Raw genomic sequence first — 18272 nt, forward strand, 5'->3', positions numbered from 1 at the left:
AAATCTTTTTAAGCTTATGTTGTGTGTGGTGTCAGGAAGTATACAAACTCACCCTAATAAAATGGCTTAATGATCCCATACTGCATGCAACTCCATAGGGAGCTACATTCACTTCTCACACAAATCACTTCATTTCATTCTATAAGATCTCCTGCTGAAACCGTGTACACTACACTTCATGTTTTTCCATCAGTGTGATTGCTTATTGCTCTAGAACAAAGCTCTTTATAGAGGTGAAGAAACACGGCAATAATGGAAAGCTAGAGATTCAAAAAAGCGTTGCAGAATCAGAAGTCCAAGCATGATTAGGTTATTTACAAGCCTCATTTGTGCATGCATGAAAAGTCTACATTAAATATACAATTATTAAGAATAATCTGATAATCAATCAAACCAAGCAAATTCAAGAAAAGTTTTTTTATTTACTTAGACGAAGTTGCACAAGTCTAAGCCAGAACATTAAATGAGCAGAACAATAACTATATTGTATAAAGGAAGCAGCCTACAACAGATCGTGTGCGACACCGCAAGTTATTCATCATCTCTGTATTTTTTTTATACAACATAAACGTTTTTTTTTTTTAAAGGCTTTTTCTCTTTGAAGGGAAAAATCAGCAAAATAAAGTTTGCTCAGCAAATAATATGATCCTCTGTAATAATACGTTCAGTTATTTATTGCCGTAACAAATTCTGGAACCTGGCTATCAAATATATGAACCAAACTACTTTATTGTGGACCATGTACAAATTCCTTTACAAACACCAACATTCTCCTGAACAAAACTTTCTTTCAGCTAATTCTGGACTCCATATTTATCTATTATTGAAATGGTGAACCAAGAACAGATTAGAAATACAGTATAGTAAAGCATTCAAAAGAATTTATAAAATAAATCAAGGCAATGCATTTAAAGATCTTAAATATATACTGCTTTTCGTGACTTTTTGATACTTCTGTGCCCCTTCTTTATCGCTGTGAGTAAATAAAAAAAAAGCAGCTCAAGGTTATTAAGAAAAGAGGACTTGTGTCAAGCTTTATGTGTAATTGCCTATGCTTTGGCATGTCCATCACTATTTTGACGGTAACCTTCTCTGTTTTTAAGGATGTCAGGATACGAAAATAATTAGCATAAACATTATTTTTTTTCTACATTAATAATGAGCAAACATAAGTGCAACAAAGCAGTTTGATACAAAGGGCTTAGTTAGCTAAGAAGCCAGAAAAAGAGAGAGAGAAAAAAAGATTAAATAAAAAATAATAATTCTTTTAAGTGCTTTTCATTCATCAACATTTTGAATGTTGCTAGTGATTGCTTACTATATTTAGACCAGTGTTTTCAGTCACAAGGGTCCTGCTGCACTGCACACTCTCCTGCTTTCTCCACTGTTACACATACCTGCCGAACTAGTGAATATGTATGTTACATGAGGGAAAACACTGATCTCTACAGCATAGGTTGACCTCCAGAACTGAAGCTGATGCATCTTTGTTTTCTCTCTTCCTAGGCACAGTGACTGGTCATTCATTTTTGATTCAATCGTAAGGAACAAAGTCCCTCTCCAGGTTCTCAGATTCATCATCGTCGGAGAAAAAGTCGTCCTCGTCGATTTCCTCCTCATCGTAGTCTTCGTGCCATTCTGGGACATACTCATCATCATACTCGTCATCTTCCTCAGCCTCATCACCCCCGTCTTCGTTGTAGTTATTGTTGTTGTCAGAGTCCCCAGTCTCAGAGCCTCTATCTGATTTGGTCCTGAAAATAGGTCAACTGTTTTACTCTTTTAAATTTCTTACTGATCAACTCAGCGCATTAGGTCTCATAGAAAGAGTCACATTCTGCATACAATACTAAGATTAAGACATTCTATTTCCTCTAGCACTAAGAGTAAGTGTTAAATAGAGTATATTTTATATATATATATATATATATATATATATATATATATATATATATATATATATATATTTATATATATATTTATATACATACATACATACATATATATATATACATATATATATACATATATATATACATATATATATATATATATATATATATATATATATATATATATATATATATATATATATATATATATATATATATATATATATACACACATACACACACACACACTCTGTGGCCCTGGTTTACTCAAGGTTTGTATGTGTAAAAATGTGAGCAGCTGTTAAAACAAAGTTAATTTACTAACAGGGACCACAGACAACTACGACTTTTACATGAGCAATGGGCCTTTATGTCCATTTTCTGCCTTTGGCTGAATCACTGTCATCATCTACAGTAACTGCTTTATCCCATTCAGACATTTGGTATTAATGAATATGCAGTTTGGGGCATTTTTACCAAACAGCGGAGAGGTGTTTTTCCAAGCCTGTAAATAACTATGGGGACAGTGATTTCATGCACAATTTAATATACAGGAAGCACAAACTGTATGTGAATTTGCAGTATTGTATTTACACCCTTTTAAGAAAAATTACACAATTTACTAAGTCTTAATAACAAGTAGGTTTCTTGAAAATTACAGCAAAATAATTAGAAACTGAAATCAGTGGTAAACCTCTATTCATATTTTATATTCATCATAAATTTGCATCTCTGGTGCCATTAACACCTTTAGCATTATCATTAGATCATGTAGGGCATTAATGAGTTGCTTATGAGTTGTTACCCATAGAAACAATAGCATAGTAGGAGAGCATTAATATAAACCTGTGATTTGAATTACTGATGGCTCTTCTGTCAGATTCATGCTTTTAGAGAAAATGAATATGATCTGACAATCATACGGAACTTTAAATATCTACTTCAATTTAAATATTGTGCCTGGAGTGCTTGTCATTTTGGATCTTAGTAAATCAGAGCCTGCAAGTGAGAATTGATAATTACTCTTTTTGTGCAACTCACTCTTTGCTCTTTTCTGTGGTGTTAGCAACATTTAAGGCTTGTGCAGCCTCGTGATCTGGCCCAGTCTTGGACTGATATCCTACACGGAAGTCCTACAAAAAAAATAAATAAATAAATCAAAATAAATCTGGATATATGTACCTAGAGGTGATGTCTACAAAAAAAAATATGGATATAATGACAATGATAAATACAAATAACAGGTTACATCCAGACACATTATTACACATTACATTAACTTCCTCAAACCACACTGCTCAGAAAAACCTGCACAGTCTGATTTGCAGTTTATTTTGTTTATGGTCTGTTTCTTTGCTTTATGAAAGCATTTGGATGAAAGCATACCTGGGTAGAGTGCTGCAGGATCGCCACAAGACGCTCCTGGATGCGGCGAATAAGCTCCAGGCCAGTGTTAAGGTGCTCTGGCTTCAGCAGTCGCACACAAGATGCCAAGTCTGTGCACTGCAAGAGTGTCTCCTCTGCAGAGTGCAAAAAAATCATCATCAGTTTAAATATTGACACTATAATTTACACAGGATATTAAATCATCAAATATTTTTAACTGATGCAATGTTTACGATTTTTTTATATTTCATATATTTTTATATTTACAGTTTTTTTTATTTTTTATTTATGTTTGTTTTAAAACACTAACCAAGTAAGATCTGAAGGGCGTTAGTGTGAAGGTCCAGGGCTTCAGTCTGTTGCTCCATGATATCCATCTTCTCTGTGTCTTGGTTGTAATAGCTGTACACACATGAGTAGGCCAACACCTGAGCAGCAAAAAGAATAAATCAGTAACTGAGAATAAAGAACTGCATTTAAATCCTGCGACTACAGATTTGTGTACAGAATTTAGCTTATAGACACAAAGTTAGCATGCTCCTCCTTTTTCAGTTAACAGCTACTTTTCATTTAGGCTGTTGGAAACCCATGAAGACTGTTTAGCTTAGCACCAGATGTCCAAAACATTGCAATGTCTGTGACAGTGGGAGTAATCAGGAAATGCCACCCTTCAGCAAAATATAAACATTTTGCTTGAATTTTTGTATTGGCATTTGGGGAGGTGATCACGTGTGAGCAGTTATCTTTCCCGGCTTCTATATAAACAAAGCCTGTGATGTACACCCAAGTATCTTATTTGAAACACAAATAGCATCTCTCAGAAAATGCATTGTACATGTACAAAATATGTATATTGGGAACTTAGAATAGATTTAAAGGGCTCACCTTTCGACCTTGAGCAAGGATCTTGCAAGCATCAATAACAAATGTCAAAGATTTCATTTGCAAGGCTTCATTGATGGAAGACACTTTGTTTTCCAGATTGATCGCAAACTCCTAAAACAGGTAATTAAACAGTAAAATACAGGCATTATTAGCATTTAAAGTGGCATTACAGAACGAGATATTATTGTGAGCCTCAAATCCCAACCTTGGCCTGGTTATGGAAAGTACACCTCTCATTATAGTCCTGGAACTTTTTCTCTTGTCTTGCAGCTTTGCTGACCTGTAATGACAGATGCATCATGATTACTTAATCATAATATAGCTTAAAAAAGCACACAATGATTAAGCATACAACCAAACTACATGTACAGATTTTATTGAGAGTAACAATGTAAAAATCATGCCAGATATAGTTCTCACCATGGCTGAACAGTTGTAATAATCTTTATGAGTAGGTTTCCAAGGCTTTAGACATCTCCAGCAAAATCCATGGTTACATTTGGCACAGGTCATACTACCAGAACAAAATAATATGTCTCACTTTATACATAAGCCACTTTAATTGAAGTATCTGTATTGCTGTTCACTCACATAATTCATGATCTAGAGGCATGTCAGTTATCAGTAAGCAGCACAATATACACAATCATGCTGATGCAGGTCAAGAGCTTCAGTAAATGTTCACATCAAACATCAGCATTTAAAGAGAATGAGCAGTTCTGCTGGCAGAAGCACCTTGCTGATGATAGAGGTATGGTGATATGATGAGAGAGGGATGGGCAGACTGGTTTGGGTTGACAGGACAGCAACAATAATCCAAATAAACCCCTCAAAACAACCATGATGAGCAGAAAAGCATCCGAGAAAGCACAACATGTTAGATCTTAACATGGAAGAGCTACAGCAGAAGAAGACCATGTTGGATTTCACTCCTTTCAGCCTAAAACAGAACTTCAGTAAAACTATGGGGGCAGTTAAAGATTAGAAAATACCATCTGTCTTCTTTTTCCATTCTCAACTGTCCAGTTTTGTTGAATCCGTGCCCAATGCAAGTTCAGATTCTTGTTCTTGGCTCCTGTCGATGCAGCTGATCTGCCTGCATTCTGAGATGCTTTTCTGCTCATCATAGTTGTAAAGAATAGACTCTAGCCTTATCACCTCAAATCAGTCTGGCTATTCTGTACTGACCTCCATCAACTAAACCTATCCCTGCAGAACGTCCAGCCACATTATATATCTGGTTTTCATACCATTCTGTGTAAACTGTACAGATTGTTGTGCATGAAAATCCCAGCTTCTGAAACCACTCTACCTGGCAACAACAACAATACCACAGTCAAAGTCGCTGTAATGTGAACTGAACCTGACCTGTATGTGGTGGATTTTATTTACTGCACTGCTGCCATTTGATCAACTTATTGCGCACTTTCTTCGGTACCAGCAGTTATCATTTGTTGTGTCCCAATTTTCTGCAGTAAATGTTTGCTTCGTATGTTTATTCATACTCAACAATTAAAAAATATATTTGAAAAATCTTAAACATTTAAACAGATAAGTTAAACACAAAGCATTATAAACTGCTGAAAATAAACAGGTGTAAACCATAACACCAGAAGTTCCTTAATACTTTATGTGCTGCATTTTAATCCCTCTCTCTGAGGTTCAATTACCGAGTTACTATACCTAACTACATAAACTGTATTTCATTTAGACATTTGCGCAGAGACTTAACTGAATTTGCTTAACTCTCAGTAACTATAGGAAGATGTTACATTTTTGTACATTGTGTAGTAACATAAAATATGTGTGTGGGTATACTCACTGCAGGCAGCCTTCATTTTTCTCAATCTGTGCCTGGCAGCTTGGGCAGCGCTTGGAGATGAGTTTGGCCAAATGCTTACTTTGGGCCTCCATGCTCATTCCCTCATAGTAACCACCATCATCCATCCACTGGGACATATGACTGCAGCTAGCTGGATAGTGAGCCTTGCAAAAAGACGACAGATCATTATATACATGTATATGCAGGTAAATACAAATGTAAATATTGTAGACAATGCTCTATTCTTGTTACATTCTTGCAACTCAACTTAAAACTATGAGACACAATGAGAAAAGTTGCATGGTAACAGCCACTTGGTGCCATTTAACTTCAGCTTACTCAAAGAACCCCAAAAAATTGCCATGAGGTTGTTTTTACAGTTACCTCAGGGAAGTTACAGCTGAAGCATGAAGACCAGCAGCACTTGGAGCAGGTGCCCATGCTGCCAATGTTCTCCTTGCACAGGATCTGGTCACAGCCCTGAGGGTTGGTACACCAGGTCAGGTTGGAGCAGCACTCAACATAGCCCCGCAGGAGTGCATTCTCATACTAGAAGAAATATATACAACACAACAAAACACATATTTCAGATTCCTTAGCAATACTGGACTGGAAATAAAGTCATTAAAAAAATGATAAGAATATCCCCTTCAAGGCAAGACAAATGTTTTAATGAACAGAAAGAAGATCTCCAAATAACTATAAAACAAAAATAAGATTTGGACCTTTGCAATGGTATCCTTGTCAGTCAGAATGCTGTAGAAGAACTTAGAAGTGGGCTGAGCTGGACAGTCTGTGATAGGGCAGTTGCAGTTCATCACAAGGTTCTGTTCAATCCGAGCAGTCAGGTATTCCTGCCAGCAAGACTGAGAGGGATAGAGAAATCCATTACGATGCAGTAACTCAGTACTTTACACATTACTTCAACATCAGTTTAAAGCATTTAAAATCAGTTAACCATTTCTAGCAAATAAATATTTGACATTTCAGGAAGGGAACAGCATAAACCCAAATACTCTAACATACATCCTGAAAATATGTCCAGTGGACTTTGGTCAAGTGATGCCACCATTGGTAAGTTACTTGTTGTCCTAATTTATTTTCATGTGCTCTAAATTTAAATAGAAATGTTTATATACTATTAGACCCATGTCTCTACTCTAAGCTTCCCAATTCAATGCAGAGATGTTTCCACCTGCAGGCATGATAATTACCCTGCAGCAGTAGTGCCTGCAGCTGAGCATCAAGGGCTCAGAGTCACTGTCCCCAGACCAGGACACAAGACATACAGGACAGAGACTCATGGGACTAGGGGGAGGCTGAGGGTTGCGGGTCTTGAGGCCGGCAGCCAGCACCAGTGCCTCTGGATCATCTGTGTAGCGCTGGATCAGCATGTCAATGTTCCACTTGCAGTGCATGAGCAGGTGCTCAGCTGGTTCCTCTTCCAAACTGAGAGTGTCAGCCACCTGCTGGATGGTGCGCCGCATTAGATGCTTCACCTCCTCCTGGGTCATTGTGCGACCCATGGAGAAGAGCACAGTCTCCAACGCCCCATCCTCCGCCCGCTGAGGGGCCATAATAGGGCCTCCCAGGCTGCAGAGAGAGACATACACAAAGCAAGTCACAATGTGTGTTCAGATTTCCCAAATGTTTCCAATAAGCACATAATATAGATGTATCCAGATTTCTCTTCTGAACTATGCATCATTAATAATTGTGTAAGTTATAATGTATTTTTGATCATATGAGCCAACTGCAAATGTTTTGGATCAAAGTGTGATTAGTTTAAGAATGAAGCCTCATTTCCACTGGCAGTCACAGCAACAACGGTCACTTTAAAGGGATAAATAATCAATTTATTAAATGTTTAAGAGAATAAAAAAGCAACAAACATGGAAATTGAGTATTAAGTTTTATTTTTTTTAAATTTAATAAAAACAATCTTGTAGGTTTGCCTGCCTTTAAACATCTCCATGTGTAAATTTGGTAAGTGGTTTAAGCACAGAGCAAATAAATTTAGCGGACTGTCAGCATGTCAGAGTTCAGCACATTTTTAACTAGTTCCTCTAATTATAACACATCTTAGAAAATAAATTCAAGGCACATTTGGCTTTATTCTGATAAAATAAAACTGAAGAACATTTTTAGTTTCTTAAACCTGAGAAACAAAATCTGTGTTTGGTCACTTCTACAAAAGCATTTTGACAAATTTGAAATATACATTCCCTATCTGCCAAACGGGGACCCCATTTCAGTGGCACTGAGCAATTCACCAAGAATTAAGTCTACAATTATGGTACGGTTTAATATTTGTAATACTCAAGGTTCGAGGATCTTTACATAATAAAGAAAAGCAATAAGCTTTGCTAAATATATCCTGATGAAAAAAGTAAGATATATATATATATTTATTATGTTATGTTCTCCTTCAGTGAAACACAGAAAACACAGGTAATCACAAGGTGGGGGGTCTGCTTCCCTGGAAAGACTGGACTGCCCATTGTGAAGAATATTTCCTATCTTAAGGCTGAGAAAACAAAAAGTATATGCTCCCAATGGACAGAGACTGTATTCCCCCAGTCACTGCATGTCTTCACCCTCCCCATGCTCAAGTGGTCTAGGGGTCATCAGCACACCTGGTGTCAGCTTTGGTGCTACCCGTGCTCTTGTTTAGGTCCAGCTTGCTGAAGAAGTGCGCCTGGCTCTTCTGGGGAGTGGATGGGTCTTCTACTAGAAATTCCACAATGTGGGGGTTGTCCTCATTACGGCGGATGTAGCCCTTGTTGATGATGTGCATGATGCAGGATAGTACATCTGTGGTGCTGCAGCTAAAGCGCACAGTGTTGGAAGAACGTGCAGCCTCCTGCTTTTGACAAGTGTCCAGCACCTGTAGCATGAAGACACACAGGATTAGAAAACATCAATAAGTACCTGCTGTGAGCAATATTATATTATTCACACACATTATGTTACATCTCTGAGGACCTGAAAACTAATAGGTTCTAGAGATTCTAGAGACTTGACCTTGAACACCAAGTTGTCTATATGCATCTCCTTCTCATTCTTCATGATCTGTACAATGAGGCAGTACAAATGGTTCCGTTTCCTCTCCAGAGTTAGGGCTGCATCTTCATCCACATTCAGGTAGGTCTGTTTTGGAAGTAGACAGTAATACCTTTGCTGCTCTGAGCTCTGTGCCAAGGACATCTTATTCAACCTGAGAACCCCTGAGGAATTATAATCAAATTAGTTAACACATCCATCTATACTGGTGGAATCAATTTCCTAGTTTGATATAGATGCTTTTAGAATGAATTTCACTGATAAAGAGTCACAACAAATACAGTGATTATTATCAAAACATAGAAGGATTAAAACACAACACAGTCATAATATTAATACTAATAATACTAGAAATTTAGCAGCATGCTCACCCTTCTGAAGATCCTGATTAAAACCTTCATGGGACAGAATGCCCTTTTCAGATATCAAAGGTGTAAGAGCATGTACAAGCACTGAGGAGGACAAGCCAGTGGCCAGCTGTAGAGCCTCCACACTCACTTCCTGAAGAAGAACAGATAACAAGGAAGGGTGCAAAAGATTGAGAGATAAAAAGCATATATGGGAATAAAACATGTTTTAGAGTCTGGAAGTGCAAATATAAAACACACCCCAGAGTCTTAAAAAACTGGGTCTGGCCAGATACTCTAAATTAGTACCTCTTGGCGATTGAATTGAAGCAGGATGTACATTTGCAGTGTGGAGACATATAGCGTGCATGAGCCGTAACACAGTTCTGCATGGCCAAGCCAAGTCCACTGCAATCGCCGTGGTTTACTGTTGCCAAGTTGGTACATGCACTGACCTACAGACACATTTACAAACATTTCAGACTGACCAACACAAACACACCTGCTCAAAATGAATGCTAGAAATTAATCTTGTGTTCATTTCGGTGTCTCTTTTGACTAACAAACACCTGATAATATTCATGCTCTCATAGATTAACTGCTGTACAACATGACCGGCATTAATCAGATAATGACCTGTTATTAAGTTAGGCCCAGTTTAGAGTTCTGCAGTAGCATTAGATGTTTGGAAAGCAGCAAAGAATATTTTTGTATTTAATATATATATTTTTTTAAAACAATAAAACAAATCAAATTATTTATACTTGAATAAATTAATTAAGAAAACCGAAGAGTAACCTAAAATTGTTACTTTAATAATTCTAACTTACTGTTGGAATAGAAGTCAGTGAACTCATCCAGGTAGTTGCAGAGCCTCTGGGGGAAATATTTGCTGGGATTCTCCAGATAACAGGGAGCAGAGACAGCCCAACAACGTGGTGATAAAACCAGCACCTTTACCTCACTCTCATCTTCCGGCTCAGACATCTGCTCATCCACCATCTGACCAACACATGGTCCACTATTACTCATCAACAAATCAGTATTCACCAACACAAACCCAGTCTCTTCATAACAGGGAAAAGCTAAGAGCTTTTATATATGCCTAAAGTCGAATACATTTCTGATAACTTTTTTTCTGTACTGTACTAAAAGGAGTGGTACAGTCTGATCTTATATTTTCATTTCCCACCTCCTCATTCATATCCTGCAGACTCTTGTCCAGCTGCTGCAACCGGTAGAGGTGAAATTCCTGCTGAAGTTCATCTGACTCACTCAGGTTGCTCAGCATCTGCTGGGGGAAACGTTCAGGAAAACAGGTACCAATCTGCTCAATCACTGCACTCTCCAGCCACACCTTCCCCTGGCTCAGCAGACGATCCCCAAGGTAGTACCTATAGGAAATATATGGACAGACTTCTTACAATAATTCCTTAACAGATTTGACTTCCACAAGCTTTTCACCACCATTTGTGCATTCCTCCTGACAGAACTGGTTTAACTGGCAAGTTTGTGGGCCTCTTTGATTCTTGCCTTTGTCTTTCAGCCCACAAGTATTGTTTAGGCTTTATGATGGCTGCTCCAATAGTTTTGCTTTAATGTCATTTAAATACAACTTTGGAGGTATGCTCAGTATCACTGTTCTGCAGGACGTTTTAACTTCCTGGCTGAGGTCTTGACGTGTTGCTTCAGTATTTCTAGATAGTCCTCATTTCTCTTGTTAGTGCACCAGTACAATCTTTATTTCTAAGGATGTACCAAATGATTTTACCCCTCTAATATAACCCTCAAAAGTTCTGTGAAACCTAAAAGAAAGGTCAAAAAAGCATCCATGAAGAACCCATTTATTATGATTGAACTCCTAACCATCAAAACAAAATCCCTTTCCAGAAATCATCTATCTACAACAGTGTGAGTCCACAGATCTTTATAAAGTAATCTTTTTATTCTCACACCTGTAAAAATGCTCAAAAGTGTTGGCCAACTCTAGTCCTGAGAGGAAGAGCATGGGCTCCAAGAACTGCTGCAACTTGTTTAGGGTCTCCACGTTCCCAGTATCCACTCCGCTCTCCTGGATCATGTGGTCTATGTACTGAGCAAACCGTTCACTCACCTAGTAAGCAGATAAGATAAGACAGATAAGAGAATCACAGCTTAGATTAAGAGCCTAAAATATAAGGAATAAAACGACAGAACATACTGTATTTAAAGGTAATTAGTGATTCATCTGGATATTAATTACAAAACACTGACACTGAAAAAAATTACTCAATCTCAGTATCAATGATTACACATTGCTTTCATCAGTTTTCTGGGGTATACTTAATACAAGTCTTTGTTTTAGTTACTACTATAAAACAACAGAATTTTAGAACAAGTGCATTAATAAAAATCTTGCAACTGATTCTATTTCCTGAGCTGCTGTTATGGAAAATTGATCATCACCTTCTTACCAGTCAGAAATGAGCATTCAACAGCACTTTAGTAAAGATGTTTGAGGAGAACCTTTGTCAAACGTTACTCATCGTCACACCAAGGGCACCCTTCAGGTAAAAGCACAAACTTGCAATCAAATGTATGAGAGAAAGTCCTGCAGAGCAGTGGGACTCACATGCATAGCAGTAATGATGGAGAGCTGCAACAGTGCTGCAGAAAACCCCTGGCGCAGGGCCAGCACAAAGGCTGTTTGCTGGCCAAAAAGCTCCTCCATGGCATTCTTCAGGCGCAAGTACATATTTTTGTAGCGTTCCACAAAGTCTGGGAGATTGTACGTTAAATCCAGAAACTTCTTCACCTACAAATGGCACAAAGCATACTTAAAACAAAACATTTTAATAAATGTGCAGATTTAAACATACTTATGGGCAAAACACACAAAATGAGCACTTTATAAACATGATCACAAATAAACATATGAGTAGATCGTGAATTACTTGTCGTTGTACAACACCCTGCCAGCACAATGCAATGCCAGCAATGCTGCTGGTGTTCTTCACTTTAGGCTTAGCAGCAGATGAAGAGGAGGAAGAAGTCGCTCCAGATGCTTCCTTGTTCTTTCCTTCTTTACCATCTGAATTCCATAAAAAAACAAAAAAGATAATCAGTTTCACACCAGAATTCATCAGAAATGTCCACAGCGATAAATGCAGAAGCAAAAAAGAACCACAGAAATAAAAAGCTCAACTGACAACAATATAATGTCTTCCAGAGCGGGAAAAGCTGTGCAATTAAAATAAACAAATAAATAAAAAATGTTATGACATGAAAGTTTCTGTGCTTTGTTATCACGGAATAGATGGGTGGATGGATATATTGATGAAAAACCCAATTACAAAAAAAAAAATTCTGCAAAAAAAGAAATAAATTGCTGATTATTCTCTAAGCTGTTACTTACTCTTTACATCTTTGCTTCTGTTGATACCTTCTGAAAACAAAAAAATAAAGTTTGAAAAACAGAAGCCTAACTGCTTTAAAATAGTCTGAACAATTGTCTGTAATTATGCTGGTTAAAAGAAAAGAAAAAAAAAACCTAGTCATGTGGATTTCCCACTTCATGGCCACATTTAATCTAATGCAGAGCTTCCCAAACTTCAGAGGGGTAAGGCCCCCCCAAATACATAGCAAAAGCTCCACGACCCCCCCTCCCAACCTCTTTGTTTAAAAAATACAGTATATTGATTAATAGTATAAAGATATATTTATACATATATTTGTATATTAGATATATTTAATAAAGCAGATTGTCTCTTTGCACAAAATTATCAACATTTATTAACCAGTTTGTAAGAATTTCATTGAATTATGAGAACTACTATAAAATGTAATATTTTTATATGCTGGTGAAAATAAGATGTAAACATTCTTTAGAAATATATTTAATCCTTAACACTACATACTGTCTGCATACTATTTACAATTATATTGAATCAAAGTGTGTAACAGAAGCTTTTATATTCTAAAATATTTTAATTATTTTAATATTTTGATTTAGCCTAGCTACGGCCCCCGGCAATACCGCTACGGCCCACCAGGGGCAGTACAGTTTGGGAAGCACTGATCTAATGGCTTTACGGGGGCTTTCACACTGGCAGTTTAGTCTGTAATAGCACACATTTTGTATGAAACACTGGAAAAATGAAAGGTCTAACTTCCATTGCACTGGTAAAGGTAATCTGTGCATGTGTTCCATTATTTCCCACAGCACACATGTACTATGAGTGGCAGGGGAATGCTGTGGGACACAGGAGAGTTGACGTGTACTGCTGTGCATAACAACACACACACACACACGTGAGACATGTTTTGTTCTTCATGTGCGATCATGAGACCGAAAAGCCCTGGGGTTTGACATAATCAAGTGAATCTAAAACCAGACTACCACTGCAGCAGACACAACACACTTGGATTCAGACCACAGTAAATGTGTCCAGTGTGAAAACTACCTAAGTAGCACACTATCATAGGAAACAAACAGCTGCCTGATGTTTGAACGCAGGGTTAGAAGACACACTCACTTCTATCAGTATTTTTTATATTAAATGCGCTGCTAAAGTAAAAGCTATTGACAGGTTTTTCTGTATTATAGTAAATGTAGGGCAAAACGGAGAATAAGATAGAAAGAGATCAGGGTATTGAGCTACTCACTGGATTTGACAGGAGGTTTAAGTTCTTCTACATCCACTCGGCTAGTGTCCACATGAACCAGCAAGTGAGTGAGACGCCGCACACGGGAGTTAAAAATGGCAGCCCTGCTCTTATAGCATTTTGAAGATTCTGACTTCTCCAGGTACTCACTGAGCAACCAGGCCAATGGGCTAAGAGCTTGGCTCTCTGTTTAAAAAAAAAAAAAAAAAAAAAAGAGAAAGCAAAGAGGAAGTTTGAGTACCTAGAAATAATACCACAGATTAAAAAGACACAAACTTACTTATATCAAGTAAGTATCAAGCATAACTTGATACCAGTGACACTGATGGGAATCCCCCTGCAGCAAACACATCTAGTCTTTCTTGCTCCTAATATGCATACCTCAAATACAAATATTATTACACAGTTTCTCTGCAGGGTATATGAAAATTCCATATAAATCCTAAAACATTCAACCTCTCAAGCTTGAGATATTACGCTAACAGGAATCTCTGCTGCACAACTTTAGAACATAATGCGTCCACTACTTACTGGTAGAGGGATAAAAATGTAATACTCTACATTAAGGTCAAGTTGACAATTACTTTCTGTGCTTCTCACCGGGGACAGTTCACATTTAACCATAATTAAGTAAGCCACAATGTACAAGCCATGGAGACTTGGGATGTCTACTTGGGTGGGGGAATCTACTTTAATTTGATTTTTAATGACATCACCATCACTCAGATTGATACTCATGGACAAAAGCCCTTAAATCCAGAGTTTGAGAGCACCTTGGATTTATAAAATTGATGGGAGTGCTGCCCAAGAAGACAGTTATCCAATTTGAAGAAAAAAATAAAACAGGAAAAAAATTGGCTACACAGAATGTGATTTTGTACCACTCTGATTACCATCCATTGCTCTACAAACATTAATACGATAAACAAAAAAGTGCATTATTAAGGCTCTCTTTTGTATTATCTTCCATTCACATTTATATTAGGTACTGGAGAGATAAGGGACTGTTTGCTAAGGGTTACTACGGTGTTTACCTCCAGGTGAATTAAACAGGCACAAATCTGAAGTTGGAGAATTATTTTATACCTTGGGGTTCCTTGAACAAAGGATTTTTTGAAAGGTGGTGAATGGTTACAAGCGATTTGGACCTGAATACTATTAAGGTACAAAATTGCTATGTATATTAAAGCCTTAATTTTAAAGACAAACAAGCAAAAAATAATAATTCTCCAACTTCAGATTTATGCCTGTTTGTATCCTTCCATAAAGATAAAAGAGAAGAAATCTAATAAGCATTTACACAAGGGCTGTAAGTATACAGCTACTGGATAGTGTGATTTTGTCTCAGAATAAATTACATGGAAAAATAAAACCTCACACTGACATTACCACTTCTTAATGAGTATGTTTTCTGGTAGAAAGTAAATATTCAGAGCAGACTATACTCAGAGATTGTTTACCAGAAAGAGTGATGCTCTGTACTATAGGAGTGATTAGAGCCTCCCAGCAAGTTCGACCAAGAGCCTCTGCAGCCTCAGCATCAGGCAGGAAACGGTCAGCAAACATCTGTTCATGACGCAGAGCACTGTTCAACCTTACAAGAATAAAAGACACAGCAAATCAATTAATTGGTATTAAATACAACAAACAGTAATATAGGACCAGAACATAAAATTACTTACTTGACCATGAACTCAAAAACATATGATATTTCTAAAATACAAGCTCTTCATTAAATCTCAGCATGCAGCATTTGTTTATTCTTTTGATTTTCCTATACCAAATGCATTCAGTGCAAAACAAAAGAACACGCCAAGCAATAAACCTGTCCCGGCTGACTGATACTTGGACATGTACGCAATTTCTCTCTCCCCAAGTATCACTTTTACTCTCCCCCTTATGTGTTTTTCATGGTGTGTGTATCATGGGTCTATACCATTCATCTTTTTACATCTGCAGCATTGACTCTTCATTAAATAAAAGCATGGTCTGCACCTTTCTTATGCACATGACAGTAGGAGCAAGCAGTGTCTTCTGCTATTACAAATCACACTAGCTGCTCTAAGCACTCGGGAAATTACTCGCTGCTTAGATACACAAACGTACTCAAAACTCAAAGCTAGTTTGGGTTTAAAAGAAGGTGGCCATCTCTCTCAAGATGCAACCACTTCTGGTTGAATAGGCAAGACACCAGTTATTATCTTGCAATGGAGTTTTAACACATTCACCAAAGCAGCTTGACACCAGACCAAATATTATAAAATATATAGTTCATATTGTTTCCAGACCTTTCTTGGAGTTGGGCAAGAAAGTTTCTCTCCTGTTTTTAAAAATGTCAATATTGTATGTGTCAATTTTGTGGTTTCATTCTTGCTGATGCTAACTTGGATAGTCGTCTGCTGCAAAAGGGTTTTTTTAATCTTTGCTTAAATTAGGGATAAATAAGAAGACATTATTCTTATAAGCAGCACATTACTCACTTATTGAAAAGCTGCAGCAGTTGGTTCCTGTCCCCTAGGATCTCCTGGCACCAGGTGTGAGCCTTGGTTGTGTAAAAGAGGTAGGTACGGCAGCACAGCTGCTCCTTGAACACTGGCCAGAATGTTGGCTTTGGCCCCAGAATTTCAAAGCCGTGCACTCGAGTATCAATACCACCCTGATGGAAATTGAATACATGAATACAACATGGCAACATGTTTACGAAACATTCACATAAGATATGAGGGTTACGATCTGTTACTTTACACAACATTAAACCACAAAGAAGAGCAGAAAAATGCTCCTGACCTGCTGACACCTCTTTATCCTGATCTGTATTATGGACCAGAAGCGGGTCATATTCTCCAGCAGAACAACACGACTAGCAGACGGTGGCACATTGACCTGTTAAACATCAGATAAAGCCTTTGTTCAAAGAGAATGAGAAACTGCATTAACAATGTTACTGTAGCAGAGACAGTATGCATCTCTTACAGTATTGAGTTCAGTATTGATGTTTGTGGGATCATCTCCACCCAGAACTACTATACGTGCTGGCATGTAACTGGAATCTTCACTGGCTACCAGGACTGCCAGTTGCCTGCAGGAGAAAAGCAAACATATATAAACATGCCTCGATAAGAACATTGCTTGCCCCTGCTTTATTTATGTTGGGTGAAAAAAATTATTTTAATGTAAGTGATGAGTCAAACAAGCTATAAGAAATAATAAAGATGACTTAATAAATAGTATGTTTTGATTTTTACCACTGTAACATTAAGAAATAAATAGATAAATAAAAGACAAATATTCTTGGACCCCTAGCTATGCTTCACCCTAATAGGTTTTTTTTTTAGAATCACTGCTCTATACACTGATTAGTTTCATACATATAAATGTATGAATATATACAAACCTAATGACTACACCCTTGTGCATGTAAATATTGATGAAATGAGAGCCTGTGCATCCATTGGATTCCCAGAAAGTCTTGGGATTCTTGTCAGTTAACTTATTAGCTCGGTGATGGTTAGAGGAGACTTCCACTTTCTCCCAGCATTTATCCTCTTTCAGCTCCACACTTGAACCTGGGAAACACAAATGAACACAACTGAGCTAAAAATCTAAACAAAGAGCCCCATTTGTTGTATAATTAAGAACTTAAAACAGTTGCCATGTCAAAACATTAACTTTATTGTAAACAAATTAAAAACAAAACTGCATTTCGATTATGTTGCTTTTATTATGTGTCGTTCTCAAACCTTGGCACAAGTTGCGCAAGAACACATCGAAGAATGGGATGTTGATAGGTTGATGATTGCGTCGATGTTCCTCAATCTGACCCAAGACCATCTAAAGCAAAACAAAAATCAGATATGACTTTCATGGCAAATATTTCTGACGATTTTTTAAAAATTAACCCTAGATCAGTATACATTAGGGCTACCACCATTTATGTTATAACGTACACAACTAAACTAATTTTAAAATAATTATGAGTTATATTTTTAATCACTTTTCTATTTTAAAATCACATACTATTGTTACTGTTATCAGGCTGTTATGCACCTATCCATTTTTTGGTTAATGTGGTTAAGGAAAATTGAAGAGAGAAAGAAGACGAAGAATTTTGCCACTTGGGATCTGTTCATTTTTAAAGACTCCAGAATAGTTAAATGAACAATCATGTTGTAGTTTGCAAACTCGTCAATACGATTAACTGACAGCCCTAGCATATAACAAATTTATGTAACA

The 18272-nt window shown here is 37.2% G+C and overlaps 1 protein-coding gene across 3 annotated transcripts in view; it reads right to left on the reverse strand.

Annotated features, from left to right (window-relative positions):
* Nucleotides 1-402: 402 nt before the first annotated feature.
* The window catches only part of LOC131351376 (cullin-9), a 31247-nt gene continuing 13377 nt past the window's right edge, over nucleotides 403-18272 (reverse strand). Inside the window, exons 15-42 of one of the 3 annotated variants that reach the window (XM_058386805.1) lie at nucleotides 17780-17870; nucleotides 17434-17605; nucleotides 17013-17118; nucleotides 16827-16922; nucleotides 16520-16695; nucleotides 15500-15633; nucleotides 14040-14225; nucleotides 12790-12816; nucleotides 12329-12465; nucleotides 12007-12189; nucleotides 11351-11508; nucleotides 10588-10789; nucleotides 10226-10397; nucleotides 9705-9850; nucleotides 9420-9549; nucleotides 9010-9212; nucleotides 8622-8872; nucleotides 7200-7578; nucleotides 6711-6851; nucleotides 6370-6534; nucleotides 5986-6149; nucleotides 4584-4677; nucleotides 4369-4443; nucleotides 4164-4274; nucleotides 3589-3706; nucleotides 3279-3412; nucleotides 2934-3025; nucleotides 403-1754 (exon numbers count right to left, since the gene is read on the reverse strand). In XM_058386805.1, coding sequence (XP_058242788.1) covers nucleotides 1535-1754; nucleotides 2934-3025; nucleotides 3279-3412; nucleotides 3589-3706; nucleotides 4164-4274; nucleotides 4369-4443; nucleotides 4584-4677; nucleotides 5986-6149; nucleotides 6370-6534; nucleotides 6711-6851; nucleotides 7200-7578; nucleotides 8622-8872; nucleotides 9010-9212; nucleotides 9420-9549; nucleotides 9705-9850; nucleotides 10226-10397; nucleotides 10588-10789; nucleotides 11351-11508; nucleotides 12007-12189; nucleotides 12329-12465; nucleotides 12790-12816; nucleotides 14040-14225; nucleotides 15500-15633; nucleotides 16520-16695; nucleotides 16827-16922; nucleotides 17013-17118; nucleotides 17434-17605; nucleotides 17780-17870 — 4263 coding nt within the window. In that variant the 3' untranslated portion in view covers nucleotides 403-1534. Of the gene's footprint in view, nucleotides 1755-2933; nucleotides 3026-3278; nucleotides 3413-3588; nucleotides 3707-4163; nucleotides 4275-4368; nucleotides 4444-4583; nucleotides 4678-5985; nucleotides 6150-6369; nucleotides 6535-6710; nucleotides 6852-7199; nucleotides 7579-8621; nucleotides 8873-9009; nucleotides 9213-9419; nucleotides 9550-9704; nucleotides 9851-10225; nucleotides 10398-10587; nucleotides 10790-11350; nucleotides 11509-12006; nucleotides 12190-12328; nucleotides 12466-12789; nucleotides 12820-14039; nucleotides 14226-15499; nucleotides 15634-16519; nucleotides 16696-16826; nucleotides 16923-17012; nucleotides 17119-17433; nucleotides 17606-17779; nucleotides 17871-18272 lie in introns of all 3 variants that reach the window. The other 2 variants (XM_058386804.1, XM_058386806.1) reach the window with 2 other exon arrangements.

The sequence above is a fragment of the Hemibagrus wyckioides genome, linkage group LG03 (assembly GCF_019097595.1).
Source record: "Hemibagrus wyckioides isolate EC202008001 linkage group LG03, SWU_Hwy_1.0, whole genome shotgun sequence".
NCBI classification, from domain to species: Eukaryota; Metazoa; Chordata; class Actinopteri; order Siluriformes; family Bagridae; genus Hemibagrus; species Hemibagrus wyckioides.